The sequence below is a fragment of the Calidris pugnax genome, unplaced genomic scaffold (genome assembly GCF_001431845.1).
Source record: "Calidris pugnax isolate Ruff unplaced genomic scaffold, ASM143184v1 scaffold153, whole genome shotgun sequence".
Classification (NCBI taxonomy): domain Eukaryota; kingdom Metazoa; phylum Chordata; class Aves; order Charadriiformes; family Scolopacidae; genus Calidris; species Calidris pugnax.
Genome location: NW_015090999.1, coordinates 9,342,574 through 9,363,185, shown reverse-complemented (window position 1 = coordinate 9,363,185; position 20,612 = coordinate 9,342,574). Strand labels below are relative to the sequence as shown.

The 20,612-nt window shown below is 35.7% G+C and overlaps 1 protein-coding gene across 3 annotated transcripts in view; it reads left to right on the top strand.

Moving 5' to 3' along the window:
- SCEL (sciellin) overlaps positions 1-20,612 on the top strand; it is a 51,542-nt gene that overhangs the window by 7,166 nt on the left and 23,764 nt on the right. For 2 of the 3 annotated variants that reach the window (XM_014955494.1, XM_014955497.1), the window contains exons 2-10: positions 5-79; positions 3,966-4,083; positions 4,708-4,770; positions 5,066-5,137; positions 9,679-9,747; positions 11,549-11,614; positions 12,838-12,903; positions 14,953-14,985; positions 16,271-16,342. In XM_014955494.1, the coding sequence (XP_014810980.1) occupies positions 37-79; positions 3,966-4,083; positions 4,708-4,770; positions 5,066-5,137; positions 9,679-9,747; positions 11,549-11,614; positions 12,838-12,903; positions 14,953-14,985; positions 16,271-16,342 (602 nt within the window). In that variant the 5' untranslated portion in view covers positions 5-36. The remainder of the gene's footprint in view (positions 1-4; positions 80-3,965; positions 4,084-4,707; positions 4,771-5,065; positions 5,138-9,678; positions 9,748-11,548; positions 11,615-12,837; positions 12,904-14,952; positions 14,986-16,270; positions 16,343-20,612) is intronic. The other variant, XM_014955495.1, reaches the window with a different exon arrangement.

Below are 20,612 nucleotides of genomic sequence, written 5' to 3'. Positions count from 1 at the left end.
TTAGATTCCCCACAGAAGGACACCCCAGGGAACACAATGTCAGCTTTCAGCATACGAAAACAGTCTCCTAGTCAAAGCGGTAACACTGCGTCTCCTTCATTTTCTGCTCTCAGGGCACTTAGAGGTTGGGGCACAGCCCCCCTCCTTTCCAAGCACCGCCATGCCGGTCGCTCAGCTCCCTCGCAGGGCCACACTGCCACTTTTCGGCACTGACAGGCTGGTTATTAGATTCACAGCAGGATCAGTGTCAGCTGTGAAGATAATGGTGTTGTGCATAAGCTTTTGCTGTCAGAGATTCAGGCTGAAACACAGCGCTGGGCAGTGCAGCGTTGTGGGCAGCCTGGTGCAAGATGGCGCTTCCCTCCGCTGAGGCCTGAGGCTGCCGGGGAAACCCCACAGGAGCATGGCGGCTGGGAGAGCAGACAGGGCATTCATCTCCCTCTGCACCTTCTCTTTGACTCACTCTGGGGAAATGAGAAACTGAGGAACATTAGAATAGGGAAGAGGGGAGAGAAAAAGCAATCATTATGAGATGGGATTGGTTGTTCCTCTGGAGGGACAAAGCCTGAGGAGAGCTGGAGTTAGCTTTCTGTGCAGAGAAATGACCAGAGGCAAACTGGAAACATAATGAAATTTTCCATTTCCCTCGAACAAGCAAAATAATTCTAAAGACTGAAAGGTGTTGAGGCACATGAGGACCTGGTTTGGGTGAGTTATGCCAGGCCTAAGTACACCAAAATGAGTGCAGCTGCAGTGGGGAGCAGTTTGACTCTACTGTGTTAAGGACATAAACTTTTTATTGACAAAATAAGAAAGGGATAAACTCCGTCTGCCTGTGCTCGTGTGACCTGAGCTGTTGTATCTGATCCATATTTAATTTTTCAGCTGAAACCTGGGAGACAATTCATTAGACCGGAAATGAGTACTTTTCAGCAAACCCAAGGCCTCATGCACTAGCTAATTTCTTGTGATGTTTCTTGACAAAGAAACACAATACATATTCCTTGGCTACTGCCTTTAAAGGAGATGTCCCAAAACATTTTTTTGCACTAAACAATTAAGGAAGGCATGTTTTCTGTGAAATCCAAGTGATTTTTGGGTAGATGGTAACAGTGTTCCTAAAATGCTATTGGAAAACAGCCAATATTACATATGCAAGGATATATACTGAGTACTTTTTGAATATATAGAAATGTTTATGTTATGTTTGTGTCACTGAAGAGTTTTTCTTCAAGATTCAGAGGAGGTTACAGCTGACAGTAGAGCACAGATTAAAATTTATAGCAGACAGTTGAAAGGATCTTTGGCTAAAAATATTAGTATGAAGGGAATGCTGGAGTCATTTCCATCCCTGTAGTTGCCATCAGCTATCCTTGCTGTAGAAGAGCTTTATCTCTGGAATGTATTTACTTGAACTCACATTTTTCCTACTTTTGACAATTAACTTTTTTTTCAAGGCAAATCATTGCACCAAATTAAAAATATCTAAATGTTTATAAGAATGGAAAGGTATAGTTTTAGCTTTTGGATCTTCATTCAAATCCTTGATTACTGAGGGTTGCAAAGTTTTTTTCTATCTATATATGTTCATCCAAGTCCCTGTTACATTCCAGTCATTTCTAGTATTATCAGTATATTCAAACCAGTAAATATCTAGAACAAATGCACTTAGTATAGTCTTGTTGGCTGATTACAACTATTACCCTTCTTGACAGTGACTATGAGACAATGCTATTGTTTAAACTGATGGAGGTTCTTTCGTTCTTCCTCTTTTCAGTTTGAAAGAAGTGTTTATTTTAATAGATATTTTAATGAACTACTGGACCTATGCAGGCGAGGTTGGAATGTCTTCATTTTTTTGTCATTTGAAGTCTTTAAAGTATGATTTTATTAAATATTTTTAAGAGAAAAGCTATCTCAATTGACACTGAACAGGCTAATGCAGAAATCATGCAATGAGGACAGAATTCTTGTTATTCTTAATTTACCATGATTGTCAGCACATTCTTACAGATCTAATATTTGATGTGCCTGTTCATTTCTTAATGATCTCAAAAGACTGCATCTATGCTGCTCAAAAAAAAAAAAAAAAAAAAAAAAGAAAGCAAAGCCTTGGCATCAGGGTCAAAAGACAGCAACACACATGCTATCACAGCCATGTTTCTTAAATGTTTGTCACTTCTCTAGCAGCTCAGTCTTGGAGAGAGCAAGTCCAACACGAAGCAAAAGAACATTTGCAACCAGGCAAACATGAATGATAAGTCCAATCCTTTAATTCCTTCACTGGCCTTCTTTTATTTGGCAGTATGGACATATCTACAGTGAATTGCAACAGATAAGAGCAGACACGGTTTGGGTTACAGTCAGATACACATTTTTAAACTGAATTATGTCATTGCACTGCAGTGGTTTTTTTAATAAGAAAAATGTGTTTAAAAAATCAGTCTTGGCCATTGTCACTTTTAATAAATGTTTTGGTGCCTTGTTATGATTTGGCCTTCCATTCACTGTAGCTATTTGTCATTTTTCATGTTATCACTACAGCTGAAGTTCTTGGATTAAAAGCAAGAGCTACATTTTCTTATAAATCACAGCAGAATGCCAAAACACAGCCCTGACAAATGACGGAATACTGACTGCATGCATTTTATGTGAAGTGTGGTCTTTCTATACACTAAATTTATGGTCAAATGCCCTTACTGAACACGAGATAATGAGGTCTCCTGAAATCTGGTGGCGTTGAACTCCTTTTGTGTGGATGCTCAGAGAGTGAGGAATTCATGGAAAAAGTCATGAATGTCTCTAAAGGGAAAACTGAGAAACTCAGTATTCTTCATGTCAGTTTCCTGATTAATTGGATGCTATTGACAAAGGTTTTGCATACTTAATTTTTCACCTTCTCTTATCTGGTAAGGTTTGGGGCAAATATCACATTTTAAAAAAATGGAGTTTCTATTTGGGCTCAACTTCTAGTCTTCTGTTTTAAAAGGGAAAGTTAAAATGGCACAACAGTATTCCCCTCCACCTCAGACAGGCTGATGACATGAAACTTAGGTGGGAAGAAAAAGAGCTGACAATACTGTACAATAGTAATTGAATATTTTTGCTTGATTCTGCACCAACCTCCTCACAGAAGGAAACTTTCTAACACAGTGAAGAATATATATTCTCACAAATCAAGCGAACTAGTTAGTTAGTTCCTAAATATAATAAATATCAGCATTGTTGGGCAAGGATACTTTAGGGTTTTTTCATAATTAAATAAGGCTTCCATGTTCATACAACGTGTGGGTGTTCATATCTGTCTGCCCCTCCCAATACCCTTTGAAACCGTACACCAATTTGAGTTAAATCTGACATAAAGATACAGACCTTAAAGGTATTGCTTCTATTTAAAGTTCAGTAAAACTAGGTAGCTGGTTAGAAGAGACCCTGTTCATTCAGGCACTGAGGAAAAAGCTTCAGGTGGAGTCTGACCCTTTTGAGAAACCTGAAAATCCACACATGTTGGTCTGGATGTAGGTGGAGGACCATGTAATCATCTCAAGATTAGCTTTTGTTCAAAATTTGCATCCTGTCATGCATCTAAAAATATAAAAACCACAGACAACACCCCAGGAAATAGGAATCATTAGTTTGGCTTCCCTGGAATTACTGTTGTTTGTATATTTAATAATTCCTTTATCGGATCTATGATATTTGTTTACATTAAAAAAGTATCAAGCTGTTTCATGTTAAGGACGAAACTGAATTTAGTTTGGTAAACTGGGCTTCTGCAGTCCCTTCAAGGTTGAAGCGATTAAGCCACAAACTTTTCAAGGAAATGGTCTGCACCAAACAGGAGTGATAGCTGAAGATTCAGCCTGTGCTAAACTTTCACATATTTCAGCCTTTCTAATTATACTTTAAGTTTCCAAAATTATCCCATACCTTCATTTTCAAGACATGTTTCCCTGCATTTGCAGATAATAAGAGCCCTTCTGTTGCAATTAAAAGCAGACAACAGGCTAATCATGATATTAATAAACGACGGACCCTTCTGCAAGATAACAGCTGGATAAAGAAGAGGCCTGAAGAGGAAAGGTAAGAAAGATATGAAATACATTTCTTCTGTATTTAGTTCCGTGTGATATGTACACTTTCTTGGAGTGCCTATTTTTTCATGAATGGTAGCAACCAGAATTACATAAATTTCATCCAATACCTATTATTTGCTTATCTTGATGAGATATTGATTACCTTTTAAAAGTATTAGTCTGCTAGACATCCACTGACTATGTTTTTAATTGAGACTTTTGATTAGGCTTCTGCTCTGTGAGAAAAATCCCACATTTAATGTATTTAGGTTGCAAGAATGTGATCTGACTCTTTCTTTTCACAGGTATGAAGATTATAAATCTTGAGAAGTTCTTTTAAGGACCTTAAGTGAGAATCAGTTGAAATTTACCGTAATACAAAGTAGGACTTGTATTACAGTAGGAACTCCACCTTTAGACCGAGCCCTCACTGTTTGGTCCATGTGAGAAGAGATAATTCTTCCTCCAAAGTGTCTAGAGTCATCTAATGCAGAGAGCTGTAGCTGGTGTGTTTACAGTGGTACTGAACAGCTGTGAAATCTGATTGAGGACAGAATTTTTTTGCCAAGAAACAATTTTCTATTTTTAATATTCAAATTTTAACTAACTGCTGTCTTTGTTTTGCTTGAAGTGCTGATGAAAACTATGGAAGGGCTGTGCTTAATCAATACAAATCCCAAGATAGCCTACACAGGTACAGTAGAATATCTGAACACCTTTCTAATTACATTGTTAAAGAAAACTGAGTCTCCTTTTACTATATCCTGTTTATAGCAAGAGCTTTTTTTGCTCAGTCTTAGTCCATATATGTGTTCACTGTAAATATCGATCAATGTCAGTAACTAAGTCGATGATTGCAATGGATGCAGGGTTGGATCTGTTGATGATAGTTTGAAATCCTGTATGATACCTTAATTCAAGTCATATATTATTTTACTGGTGATTAACAAAAATAGTGACCAAAGTGGTATTTCTAATCTTTTTTGTAGCAGTAGCACAAATGAAAAGGAAGATCAGAAAGCTGCTCTTGGACGATACCGGTCTGATACTACCTTGGACAGGTAGGGCTTTTTTTCTGCATTTATTGTATTTTGTGATTTTCATACCTGTGAGAGGTCTTTAAAAATTCAAGCATGAATGAAATCAGCAGTTTTTAATTTCTTTAAAAATTTATTGAGCATCTAAGTAGAAGACTGAATGATTTTTGCATGAATTGTCAATGAGACAAATGGAAATGTGATTTGAGAAAAGGTTCTGACATCTTTCTCTTCTTTTTCTGCGTCAATTTCTGTGTATATACTTGTCCTCACAAACATAAGCATCAAGTATCTCTGCATAGTTGATATCCACTCCTCCCCAGTTTCATGCTTTTCAAACTATAAATCAAAGTCCTTTCTCTAGCAGTTAAGCACAACATGGCTAAACCCCTAGTTCTTTGCAAATCCTTGCTGCCACTTCATACCATGATCAGTACGAATATCAGAATCCTATGCTTATCATACAGGTGCTTAATTTGAATGTCCTCTCCAGCCTTGACCTCTGTTGAATTAAGACATTACCATGCAGGGTGTATGCAGATTCTTTCTGCGTCACATCTTCAAAGTTCAGCCCCCATTAACATCTGGTATCTACAACATGCTGAGGCTATGAGTACCAGCCCCGAAATGCACAGTGGGGAAAAGTGGACCTGTTTGGTGTCATCTTAACATTGTGCAATTTTGTTCAATGCTCCTTACTTCTGTTATAAGAAACGACAAAATTTGTTAGGTAAAATTTACCTTCTTCATAGAAGTCTGGAACAGAATATGCTACAGAGCTGTGTGATATCATCGCTACATCAATTCTTCTACAGGGTGATGAATCCTTCTGTATTTGTTCACTCATCACAAGGAAGCCATTCTACAACTTCATTTTACTTATTGCTCTTCTCTGTATCTTTTCTTTTCTCACATTAGTCTTTTTGATCTGGGGGTCCAAATATCCACTCGGGTATTTTAGATGGGAGCTCACCTTGTACATATAGAGGAATATAGCGATGGGGTTCATTTTATATTCTTTCTCTCATACTTCATCATATTGAATTTGCTCTTTTGAGTGCTGCTGAGAAATGAGCTTTCATTTTCATAACATTGTTAATATAACTCTAAGACCTCTTTCCTGAGTGATAATAGCTGGTTCAGAGATCAATTGTTTTTCTTGGCAGGCATTATTTTGTATCTAAGTAAAGTGAGTGTCATCTGCCATTTTAGAAACCTGACATGTTAGCAAATGACTTCTAAAAGCCTTGCCAGTCGGCATTTGTTTTGACTAACATGAGTTAGTGTCATTGGCAAGCAACATCATCTCACTTTCCTTCTTTTTCAGATAATTTGTGAACATATGGAAAAACACAGGTCTTGTACAAATCCCTCCTTCCACTCTGAAAAATTGTCATTTGTTCCAAACCTTTCCTTCCTACTTTGTAACCAGTTATCTGTACATCAAAAGACCTTCTCTGTTACCACATAGGAGAACAGTTTATTTAAGAGTCCTTAAAGCACATTTCTATGAAGTTCTTTGGAAATTCAAGTAGAATGTATCAGTTATGGCTCCCTTATTCACATGCTTATTGACTTAAAAACAATTTTTAAGGCTTGATTTTCATGCATAGAAGATTACTAATTTAGAAGTCATAGGACAATTCTGGTTACTATGGTGTCACTGAACAGCACTGTCTTTTTGCACTCTGTCTATGTCTTTTTGCACTCTATGTCTTTTTGCTTTATGCTGAGATATGAAGGTGTCTGAATTATTTTAGGTTGTAAGCTGACTTTGTGTTTTCCTATACACAAATACCTAACATAAAGGGTTCTTAATATGCAAGAGATGAGAGAGAATACAAAGAAAGGATTATAGGTGTGAATATGCAGTTCTGATAACTAATGCAGAGTATGTCCATAAATGGACTGAATAATGATGGTTCTATCTTGAAATAATCACATTGTGGAAGCTGCGGTCAAGTTGCTTATTTTTCCTGACTCATCACTGATCTCAAAACTGTGGAGTATAGCCTTTCCAGCATTAATTTGTGCACACCCGTTGCCAGCAGGCAGTTCTGTAGGGGATGAGCACGTGTTCTGCATCTCCTCAAACTTGCAGCCTAAGGCATAAAAGGGTGTGGTGATTTCTTTCCTATTAGCACCTTTTTGTAGCCTGCGGTCAAATTTGATACTTCCGCTTCCTCTGTGAAGGATGTTCTCCACCAGGTACAATTCCCTTATTTTCTTATAAATTGTTTCTGGCAAGCCTAACCACAGTACAGAAGTCTCCAAGCTTAAAACAGACCACTTTGCAGAACAGCTATATTGTTTAGTTGCCTAAGTGAAAAAGAACCATTCAGGTTTTTTTCCTGTTCGAAACTAAAAAGCAGAGTTGAAAATGGAGCATGTTCCTGGAATGTAGTATAAAGTTCAAAGGACTGCTCCTAGTAGACAGTTCTTGAGAAGAATTACCTTTGTATAGGAGACCCCTCAGAGCCTTTTACAGAATTATTTTAAGCCATGTTGCCTATATGGAAAATAATTTTTGTCTAGCTAAGATGCTGTAAAGTGATAGTTTTCTGCAAATCATCTTTAGGACATACCTGTTTTCAAACCAGAGATTGGAACAACTTTCCAGAATTCTGCTTTGTGTCTCTTCTGGCCATGACTAACATCCCAGAAGACAAGGATTTAAAGAATCTGGAACTATCTGGATGAATGTCTCTTCAACACCAAGTTTTCAAAATGGCAGAATGTCATTAAAATTCTAATGATAAAAAATAACTCTAAAATAAACTTAGAAGTATAGGAGTAATTTTGAGTTTGTCATTGCATATGTAAATGTGACAGTGAAAACATACCTAAAAGCCATTTTAAGTACAGCTTTTTGCTTCCTGGATGCTGCCATATCCATGTTCAAATAAGGTATTGTTTGATATTAATTTTACCTATCTAATATGTACAAAATTTGAACATCAGTTTTAGTACTAAGGACCTGGGAGAGATGTTTGGTAGATGCAACTGCACCATTTGCTGCAAGCACAAGAAAATACCAAACACAATTAAGTTGTTAACAGAAATCCATAGCTTGATGGCAGTAGGTGCACATATACTTGTACTGGCGTGTAGATCTACACATCGTAACTCTGACAACAATTGCATTGTGCAGATGATCACAGACAGCCTTTCTAGATGGCAGGAAGAAATTCATTTATCCATTTATTTCTCTCATGTATTTAGTTAGCAACTAACTAAACATTTCACAAAAGATAGGAGAGACCTTAAAAATCAAATAGTGACAATGTTATTTTTCCAAGTACTAAATGCTACGAAGTCCAGAAAAACTTCCAGGAAGAGTAAATCCTAACTGCATTTATAGCAATCAGATCTGAAGAGATGGGACTGAAACAAATGAGATGCTTTCATTGTCTGCTTTATTAATAATCTAATCCTTTGGAATGGTATAAATTGTTAGAAAATGAACTAAGAACAAACCAGAAATCGCTGCTCAGTTGTGGTATGAACCTGTTTTGCAGTACTTCACTTACGTGAAGAAACTACAATAGAACCAGAAAAAAATAAAGAGAAAGGTGAAAAGGAATGATCACAGGGATGGAATAGCTTTCATATGTGGAATGTCTGAAGAGACAAAGTTTCCTCAGCCTGGAAACAGGTGACATAGGGAAAGTGAGTAAGGAAGGAATATTTTCTGTTTGTTGCACTGTAAGAATGAGGAGATAATGTATGAAATGTTTAGGTAATGATTAAAAAAAAAGAAGAAGAAGGAAGTTAAAAATAAGAAGAACCCTTGATTTTCCCTTGACACATATATTAATTGTAGGAGTCACCACCACGAAATAATGTGGAGGTCAGAAATTTAAATTGGTTCAGAAAAACATTAGATGAGTAAATGGATCATTGATCCAAAGGTGTCTGTTGGAGACATCATTCTGGGTGCAAACAGAAGATATTCTTCGATCACTGCTTGTCAGAAGCCAAAAAGTTGCACAAGGAGAAGTTAACATTATACTTACATTTCACTTTTTTCAAAGATTCTGCTACATTGGGCAGTAGTGGAGTAGGATGCCAGATGGACCCCTTTAGGTCTTTGAACTGAACAAATACAGAACTACTTAAAGGATTATGCTGAAATTTTGAAAATATGAAATGAAGTGTGAAAGAAATGCTGCTTCATTGGATACTTGTGAATTAGAAGAAACACTTATGTTTGCATCTGTAGTAATGCTAGCAAGTTTAGTGAGACCTCTAGTGATCTTTTGAGTAACTGTATCTGCCAGTCAGTCACAATCTGCCTATGATATGAAATAGTTATTTGCACAATTAAATTTAAGATTTGAAAAGGGCATGGAGCACATCCTGGTGTGGATTGTGTCCCAGATCTCCCCTGAAGGCTTTTCATCAAATACAGCAGTATTCTGTGATACTTGGCTGATGGCAAAATACAAAATGTTTTGTACATAATATTAAATTATAGTCCTAGGATTAATTATTTTGTGTCTATAGCTTCAGTATATAAAAGACCTAGAAACCTGTATTATAAATAATTTCTGTGTTTTTGGCAGAATTCCAGCCAGAAGTGACACTGAAAAAATAAATAAGTCTCCAACTCTGAATAACAAGCAAAACAACAGGTATGAGTTTTGGAAACTTTATCATCTCAGTACTACATATTATAATTCATCATGCATTATCATCTAAATATTATATATTGTCATAACTTTTGATTATATGTACATGTCAAGAATATATAGAGAAATAATTTGTATGACATACAGCCTAATAGTAGGCTTGATTTCACCACCTGACATCTGGAATGCAGACATCCATATCCAGGTTATCACTGACTCTTTCTACAGCCAGTGAGGAGAAAAAGGGTCTTTTAGAGGACAACTCATCTGATGTCTCTCAGATATTTTCTTTTGAATAAGAGGAATTTTCCTTAAAAATTACTATTTCTCCATATAGATTAAAAGAGAGACCAGCTCAGATTACACATTTACTCAGCATAGCAATAATTTAAGAAACAGGCTTTTCAAACACAAAAAAGGAAGAATAAGAGTGTTTTGAAAACAATTCAGTGTGGATATGTTCTAGAGCTCTACATTTCTCTGCATAAATTCTACCAAATATAATATTTATTTCTGAGGAAAGGCTACATGAAAAAATTCCAATTAAGATTTTCAGTGGGAAATGCCATTGAACATTTCCAGTGGAAAACTTGAGTACCAAAACATAAAAGTATTTTTTTGATAATCAGGCTAACTGGTTTTTCCAGTGGAAAGATTTTCTTTTGTCAGAAGGTCAGCCTTCTGTTTAAAACAGGTTGAAAGCAATTTTAAATTTAGAATCAGTTAGCAGAAAATCTTTGACGTGTTATTAAAAAAAGTTGTTAAGAGTCAGACATGGCCAATTTATGTATGTAATATGACTACACAACACTGAAAATTTGTTTTCTGTAGAACTTCCAACTCTTACCTAATTGAAATGTTTACTTAAAAAATGAAAGTCAGAGGACCCTCACCACCATACTAACAAATGTAAAGGGATGAATGTGTTGCTGTGTGCCTTCCTCAATGTCAGCAGTGTTCTATCAGTAATAAATTACACTGAATATAGTTGCTAGTGAAGACCGAGCACGGCAGTTAAATGTCATCTTGCACAGCGTTGAGATATTACTCCAAAGAGCAAATTAGTATGTCTGGCATTTGAAGATCAAGTGAGGTCATTCTTTCAAATTATGATTTTACACCATTATGTTGTAAATCACAGTGATGATGACACATGAAACATCACATAAATTGGATTTTATGTTATTTTGTCCAGGCATGATTTTTTAATAGAAAAATGAAGTGGGATTTAAGTGAGACTTAAATGGTATATACTTTTTCCTGCCAGAAAGCAATACAATGATTTGCAAAGCTCTGCTCTTCAGTTATTCTCATTACATTTAGAATTGCAGAGGACAAGACCAAAACTTTTTGATAAACTATAAGAAAAATCACTTGCTTGGAATTGACATAGTTAGGAGTATGAGGAATACAGGCTTCTTTTACAGGCATATCATAAAATAGAGCAGCATTGACAAAACTGAATAAGAAATATAAAATTTAAAGTATGAAAAAGACTTTAATATTTCAGTGGTTGGACACTGAAGTATAGGTGCAGAAGCTAAGATTTTAAGAAGTCAGAAATTACTTTGGATGTCAAATAAAGACACATCTGAAAGCATTAGAATCCCTTAAGGTGTCCCAAATCTTGTGCCCTTTGAGGTAATTTCATAATTTCAGCTGGTGTATATAAACTTAGTCAGACCATTTTACTATACACAGTTGCATCATTCTAACAGTAGAAATATGATCTCTTATCCTTTTTTTGTAGTTTAAAATGATACACTCATTGAAGATTAATTAATTAAGTATATTTCTGTTCCAGACAATCCTGGACTCCTAACGCACCATCCACAAACACTGCTGTGACTTCTCCAATCAAGAAAAAAAGGTATTCATTGCCACCATTGCTCGGTTGCCAGAGGATATATAGCACCCTAGTAAACCTCAGTAATGTATCACAATTATATATTAAAAAAACCCACATTATTAACTCTTTCCTCTAGCACGCTCCAACTCCTCAGCAAGCTTCAAGAATTCATCTTTTACATGCTCTGGCTTTTTCCATGGGAGTACTGTGTTGGAAGGTTGCCTCTGTAGAGGCAGTTTTGTGAGCCTGGTGGACACAGCACAACAGATGCTAACTCTGCTGCAGCCCCTAACTCAGCTGCCATATGCCTTTTCAGTGTCTAAATTTAAAGCACTGTACTCACTGTAGTTGCGACCAGCTGAAATCTCTGATGCAAAACTTGACACTGTACTATTGCAGTGCACATGAATCAGAATGAGGTTTTCTGCAGGATACACAGCTTGCTTTAAAAATCTGGATTTCAGATAGTATTACCTGGGCAAGAATAAAAACAGGGTGTAGAACAAAGAACTACATTTTTAATTTATAATGTACTGCTGGCGACAGCTGGTGTTTTATGCATCCTTCCCAGCCTCACATCCTGTCTGTTTGTGATTTTCTCTTCCATATTTCATGCATTAAAATTGTGATCAGTAGAATTATGAAAGCAGAAATTAAAATGTCATCATTTTGTTATTAACAGTCCTGCTTGTTTGGTGGAAGTTTATGGTGTCTTCAGCCCACTAGTTCTCTTCAGCCTCTTTGGAGATGTGAAAGGCTGTCGCTGTATTGCACTGCAATTGCTTTTTCCTCACAAACAATTGCTGGATTAACAGTTTTGATGGGGAAAAACAATAGAAGAATTTAAAGTGCTTGTGATGTTTATGTGACCCCTAATACCAGCCTGAATGTGTTTCTTGCATTGATACTTGATACCCTTTACCTTGTGCGCCATTATCTGGTTGTCCTTCCCATGAATGATCCATTTATTTGTAGTATTCAGGTTATAGAAAAGACCACCTAGAGTCAGAGGATACGTTTTTTCACAGCAATAATTAGAATTACTATATTATTTCCAATTCCATTAAGTTGTCTGGAAAAAAATGATCTAAAAAGTATTTGTATGCAGTATTTCAAAATATTAATTTTTTTTAAAAAGTTCAAGGTATTTCTACATCACTTCTGACATTCTAACATTCATATTATGCTGTTTGGCCCCATAGTATTAAACTAATAGTAAAGAATTTATTTGTTAACATTGACAGGCAATCTTGGATGCCTCCCGCGGTTTCGAGTAGTAAGACCACAACAGAAACAGTGGAAACCAAACAGTAAGTACTGATGATCACTAGTTCTTTCCAAATTCTTGGCTAGGGCTGATTTGGGGAATGAGTCAACAGGACAATTCTTTGAGCAACCAAGTCTGATGAGTTAGATGGCACAGGAAGAGAAAGTATCCTGTGCCTAAATACTTGTTTGGGCTCTCAGCAGCTTGATGCCCAGCATTGACTGATGTGTCCAAGTATGGGAAGTGCCAGTGACTTGAGGTTACATCAATGCTTCCAAAATTTTTCTACTTTCTGCTTGCATACTTTCTTTGTGGCTTTGCTTCGGACTATTCCAATTAGCTCTCCATAAGACAAATCTGCTATAGAATGACGAGCCATAAGGGCAGGAATCTATCAGTGCCGTGTGGCCTGACAGCCAGGGGCTAACCACTGGGACCTTTTGGTTAACAGTGTGGACAAAACCTCAAGATCTGCTTAGCCATCTCTCAGGAAAGTGTCCAAGAAAGAGTTTAGAAGAAAAGCTCAAGCTAAATTTACTTGCAGAAGAATGCTTAACATATATTTCTGAAGTTCTGGTTGCTTTCTGGCAGATCAGAAAGAGAACAGGGGACTTTTCTGGTGCTCTCATCTAAAAGTAGAATATAGGTGGTTTAAAATATTCACGAATGAACTTTCATGATATTCTTTGCCTAAGCCCCCTATTGACCGCAGCATGGCCTTGGTCTTCCCCAGTTTTAATCTGGGAAACTTCCAATGTGAGTCTCATGCATATCAATGATGAAAATTAAATGAAACAGAAATGAACAGGCACATTCTTGTATTAGGTAGAATTCCTTGGTAGGCCGTGGTCTAAGGAGTTCATGGAATCTCTGTCACTGGAAGACTTTAAGATGAATCCTTAAAACTGAGTTTAGCAATTATTTTTAGTCTTATTCTGTGTTTACTACTGTCCATCTCTTTGGCCAAGCTTCAAAGTGACTCACCACCCAGCCAAAAGATCGCTCCAAGATGCTGAAATTTATTTTCTTTTAAGTGAGTGCTTACTAGATATTTTAATATGTCAACTGTGATGAATTTATCTGACTTCATTTCAATATCTCACTATGATCATGGTGATTTTGAAAGTATAGGATAGAATGCATCCTCTATATGGCCCAGCTTCTAACAAAATGCTGGGCTTCCTATTTCCTTCTCAACACTAATTATGCAGTTGGTTCTCTACTCTCATAGTCCAGAGAAGACCAAAATACAGGAGTGTTTTTTATGAAGCTTTCACGACCCTTCCTGGGTCACAAAGAATAGTTGGTTAAACAGTGATGGGCGTTAAATGATTAATTTGTTTATCTTTTAAAAGTGCTTTGAAGATGTGCAAGCTATTTCAGATTGTGAATATTACTATAACTAATAGTAGACGCCAAAGCAAAGCCTTTTACTCGCCTGTGAGTTTCAGGAAATGAAGTGCTCTGCATAGATACTAATCACAGTTTTATAAGGTCACTATCAGTCTTAATGACAGGTGGAGCCAAGAGCTGTGCCTTTTCTTCAAATATGAGAATGGCCAGTTGTTCTGGTTTCCTCAGGAAGGGAGTTCAGCAATCAGGGGTCTATGGGTTTTTTAGGTCAGGGCTTATTAATTACTTACCTTTTCCGATCCTGAGACCTGATTCTAGCCTTTTATAGTCAAGCATGACGTAAACTTCTAGAGTGCTTTGCCTCAGTTCCAAGCTGAGTAAGCATTTACAGAGCAGTTAAAAGAAATTGCAATTGAAGCTAAGAATACAAGCAGCTAACAGCAATTGAGTTTTTTGATTGTGAATTGTGTGCTGAAAACAAAACACTATTGACCAGAGTGATTGACTGGAGAATCTTAATTGAAGAATGATTGTCTTAGTAACATAGAAAGAATATGATTAGAATTTAGTATTATGTTACTTGAGTTAAACATGTTATGCTCCACATTAAGAAACAAACTGCCATCTTGGAAGGAAGGAAAAATAAAATTAGTTGATATTGATTGATCTAAAATCTTGCAAAGTGCTTTGATACTAACATTTTGCTACTTGATTTCTGAAATGTTTATCCTTTCTCTAGGACCACTTCAGAAAATTCAGAGGCTCCAACGACGTACGTCTTGCTTACTTTGCTTCTTAATAGATTTAGAAATGCGACACGCTCACATGCACAAACCTTATTATTTTACATTTATTTATAATACAAAGACTGTAGAATTTACCTGAGACGGCTTCTCCATAGTCAGTGTCACAGAGGCACATGAAGACAACTTACTTCCTTGCAGAAATGTATTTCACATAGTTTAGCACATTTAATTGGATATTTATTCAAATTGAAAAGCCAACTGTAACTGCAGAAAAAATTAAAAACTGCTTCACAATTTTACTTCCATGGTTATATATGTTGCTAATGCAAATACTCCTTTACATTAAATTGGTGCTCTAAAGAGACAGTGAAAAAGAGAGCCCAAGCAAAGTGAAGAAAAATAAAGTGGTAAATTAGAAAGCTGTGCACTTGCAAATGCTTCTAATAGAAGGCGTTAATGTAAGATGAATTGACGTAAAGTAAACTTATTTAAATGTCTGTAAAGGTTGCCCTAATTTAGAAAATAAATTTATTAAATTAAATCATTAACTAAATGTACATTTCATATGGCCTAAATTAGGAAAAAGGTTACTTAACTAACCTGTAATTTCATGGTTTTTAATTAAGAGTTTAATTAAGTTACAAAACTTCTCCTAATAGAAATATTCTCTAAAGAAGCATGTAAATCTCACATCCAGTTGTATCATCCACCTTTTGCCTTTTTTGTACTTTGTTATAATTTTACTATTTGTGTAGTGACCAATCTGACCGTTTACAGAAATAAGTAAAAATAGGAAAGTGTAACTGTTGACTTACTTAGTTTTTAAAAAATCAGTACTTTGCTAAATAAGTGAAATGTTAGTCTTCACTAAATAAGCAAATTTTATTTAGTAGGTCATAGAAAAGTATTTAAAAATTCCTTTATTACCAAAATATCTTTGAAACAGTAAAGAAATTCTACTTTATTACTATATCCATACTAGCAAAACAGCTAGTCTTGGTATACTAGTTTTTCAAACGGCCAGGGAAGGCAGTAATCTCATGAACAGCAGCATTGCATAGCTCTTTATATATATATATATTTTAATATATATTATATAAATAATTCTTTATATATATTACATATTTTTATATATTATAGATCCATGTAAAGAAAAAAATCAGAAAAAAAGTTTCTCAAAGAAAATCCAAACTCACTGCGGTTACACTTGTAAGAAATGTAATATCTACAATGATAATCCATTAAAATGATATAATGTGATTCCAAATACCTTCTTGTGCATGAAGTATGTTTTCACCATTCATACTGCAGGGCTGCTGTTTCGTCAGAACAGGTGACTCCACAGAAATCAAAGGCTGACGTGGATGATCAAGCTACAACAAGGTAACAAGCAGATATAATCAAAACAGGGTTTTTATAAACATTGATAAATGTGATATTAAGTACACAACTCTTTTGATTTCCATATTTAATAGCTCATTTGGACACGGTGTGTGATAAACACAGGATTTATCTAGTCCTAACAATTGGTCTATAAATACAAACTGAGTTCCATCTCATTGACTTGCTCAGTTATGGCAGATGTTTAATTTTTTATTCTTTTAGTCTGTCTAGCTTGCATCTTAAAGAGCAGCATAGAGATAGTTGCTGCAAATGATTGGAAGCAGATGAACTGCAGAAGTGTGGATTATATAGTCATTCTCTTTGGGCTTCAATAAACTGTGGGAGAGGTACTATCTACACAATTCTAGATACATAAAAGTTCCCAACTTGTGCATCACAGTGTTGACATTTTAAATAGTAAAAAACCAACATATACCATTTAGTGTGACAAAATTAGTAGGTTTAAACAGATGGACTTGTTCTTGTGGTATGAGTTAGATGGCATATGTAGCAATATATCTTGGAAAGTGTACAGAATACCATGAAAACTATTGGTGGAAAAGACATAGAATTTTTTTTTTTTCTGAGAATCCAGAAAATTGTAAAGTTCTTTATTAATGAAGACATTATATTTTTCAAAACAATCATCAATAACTGTGCAAAAAAATTGACTTTATGACCTTGACCAGAATAAAAGGTCTGAATATGCAATTAAAAAGCGAGTGAACTAGAGAGAGATTTCTAGATGTGCACCAAGAATTATAATAGCTCGTTTTTCAGTCTTTACCTGGAAATATTAAATGGTGCAAACACAAAAATTTGTTTAAATTATCTAATTTTATTTATTTTTATTCATAATGTACAGTTTTCTGAGGTCTGAAGCCCCAGTCTATATTATATTATATTATATTATATTATATTATATTATATTATATTATATTATATATATATATTGACCCCGCTCCCCCAAAGCCCCCATTATGTAAAACCAGGACAAAATAATTAAGAAAAACATCTAAAAAATGTCTGACAGTGTTATCCCTTGGAAACAAGCAGTGTTTCAGTGAAACATTTTCCTGTCGACAAGTATGGGAGATTTTAGAGAACTAAATACACCACTGTATTAACTAGGGAAGTCACAGCCATTCTTCACTCCTAAAGGTCTTACTTAATCCCCACCCTCAATCAGTTCACATTCATCATCCCCCCCGTGGCTCTCATTACCATACCAAGCTTTGTATTCCTGGCCCTCCATTGGCGGAGAGCTAGAGGAATATTTTACTGGTCTACAGGTTTCTATGGCAACATTGCGCTGCTACAGCTATTTGTGTCAGTATATAAACTATAAGTAGCCTGTAATCTTAGCGGGCAAAATTCAGTCCTCTCTACTCCTCCTATGATTTCTTTACATTTGGCTGGTGCTTCAGATGTCATCCATCTGCTGCTGCTGTGTCAGCTTCACAAAACTACAGATTTTTGTTAAATTTACGCTAACGAAAAATGCATTAAGCAGCTGCCAGCAGAAGTGCCTTTTTTCTATTAAACATGTCATATAAATACTACACTTTTGGTAAAAATTATTTTGCTGCACAAGGGAAGTTACTTGAGAAGTACTTCTAGTAACACCAACATTTATTACAATAAATTTTATCTTACATCCTTTCATTTCCCCTGTTTTCACTTAGAATGGAAAGATTTTCAGGTCATGGTTTTTAAAGTCATACTTAATTGATTATTCATCTTTCACTCAGCATTCTGATAGAGTTGTTAAAGGCATAATGAATTAATTTCAGTATAAAATAAGTGGAAAATAACAATTGGTTTTCTATCAAAAATACAGCAACACCAAGATAATCTTTTGGAAGGGATTTACCAGAAAAGAATGTCAGACACTATCTCTTTTGGCTAAAAGTGTAAGCTTCACTGTGTACTGTTCCATGCAAGGCCTAACACTGATTCTGTTAGCATAAAAAAGCAATTTTTTGTATTGTTTTCCAGTACAATTAGATGTGGCATCTTAAAACATAAAGTATACAATAATATATATAGCGTATCTGGAAGCATGGACATCTGGACCTCCACCTTTTGGAGATGATTAACAGAATGGAATAGGCATCTCATGCTTCGTTAGGGCATCTATAAGTAGGCTAGACAACACTAGTAGGCTAGAATCCAGAAAAAGTAAACACAACCACTGTCATAATTATGTATTTTTCAGAGGATAATAAGTTGTCCTCAAATCAGGTCTCTTGGAATGTTACAAATGCAGCAGCGTATGAGCACTGCACTGGATACATACAGAGATATTTACTGATTTATTCAATGGGTCTTTTATTCATTGCTTATCAAGTTCTTTTTGTGTTCTATTTCCATTTCAGAGGAAATCCAAGATTCTTACTCTGGGTTTTTCCATTAGTGAATTGTAGCAACCACTAAATGCAGGTGTTTAAAAAACCCACATTTTTTCAACAACCATGTTCTGTGAGCAACCTCATTAAACCACTTCAAATATCCTGAGGGTGTTTAACACAGCTTTAGTCAATCTTTCATTAATGATTATAATTAGGAAGCAAAAACGTGTATTTCTAGAAAATGCTTCTATATGGGGTTCATTTGTATTCAACTACACTGCTTCCTTGCATATGATCTATACAGAAAGTAACAGTATTTGGCACAGTGGGCCACATTTACTGGTGCAGTAACAAAGATATTACCACCAAAAGATGCAGAATAATCAGAAAGCCATATTTTCAACATTTCATAAATTGTAGAAGTAATGAATTTGTCTTTTATTTTGCGTAGGTATAGCAGAATTTGTGTGCTTTTGAGGTGATAGTAACAGGGGCTATGTAAGAACTTAAGAGAGAGAGCTCACTCAGCTCTTAAAGCATCCATACTGAGATTGTCTGCTACAAGTGAGTGACTATGAGTCTGTAGGAGCATGGCATATTGTAGAAATTTTTACATAAGCACATCTTTTTGGCATGCTGTCTACAGCAGAGTTAAGTTGAAGAAAATGTCTCAGCTGTGTCTTTGTATGTATGTGGGTGAGAGAGGCAATTTCTAGGGAACAGAAACAAGGAACTAGAATATTTTTCTGACAAAATTAGGCAGACACTATATTCTTGGCTCGTAAGCATTTTATTTTCTATAAAGTACAGTACACTGAATATTAGTTCTCTACAGGGTTTTCCTATATTGTACAAGGTAATCCACTATAATTACTCCTATCAGATAGCAGTAAATGTAGACAACACTGTAAATAAGTTTGTATTATGCTCCTTTTTAATGTTATTCCTATTTAGCCTGAGATCATAGAATCATAGAATAGTTTGGGTTGGCAGAGACCTTAAAAGGTCATCTCATCCACCCGCCCTGCAATGAGCAGGGACACCTTCAACTAGACCAGGTAGCTCAGAGCCACATCCAACATGACTGAGAATGTTTCTAGAGATGGTATTACTCTTGTATGAATGCTGCTAGTCATTATAAAACTCATGAAAGAACAACACATCAAATACCTGCGCTTAAAAACTCTCTTGCAACAAAGGCACATTTTTCTGTGTTTACCAACATTTGGCAACTTTGTAGAATGGAAAAAATAAGATACAGATTTTTTTTTCAAATTCTTTACAAAATGTGAGTAAATTGGTATTGGCTTTAAATTTTCCAAACCTGTGGAATTAAGACCAACATGTTAAGCATCCTAAATGAACATTTATTGATAAAACTTGTATTGTTGTAGAGCTGCAGAGAGCACAAAACAGAGAGAAAATGTAGGGGCATTTCAAGACACTGGCCAATTATGTGTTCCCATTACATGAAAAAGAGAAATCTGGTCTATGGAGAGAGATGGGCAATTCCAAACAGCCACTAGAAACATCCTAGAGAATTGTCTTAGGCTGGACTAAAGTTTAGATGACCACGGTTAGACGGTATGACTCCCACACCAGGTATTCCTGTGTGACTTTTCCATTGTGATGTATATTTATTTGCTTTTGGTTTCTAGTGAGACCTTCAGGAGACCTCCAAAATGTTCTGGAGGACACCTGTGTCACTCAAAAAATGTTGGAAGCAAGGGTACTAAAACAGAACTCATGTAGGCATGCCCATAATTCAGTAGTTGTAACTGCAGCCAGATCTTGCTTTGACTACAATGACAATTTTTTCCTTATGGTAAAGTGAAGTGGCTTTAAGCTTTCTAAATTGTTTTTGATAGTACAAATTAATACAGTCATTTTTTATGATATATTTTTGCATTTCAACAGAA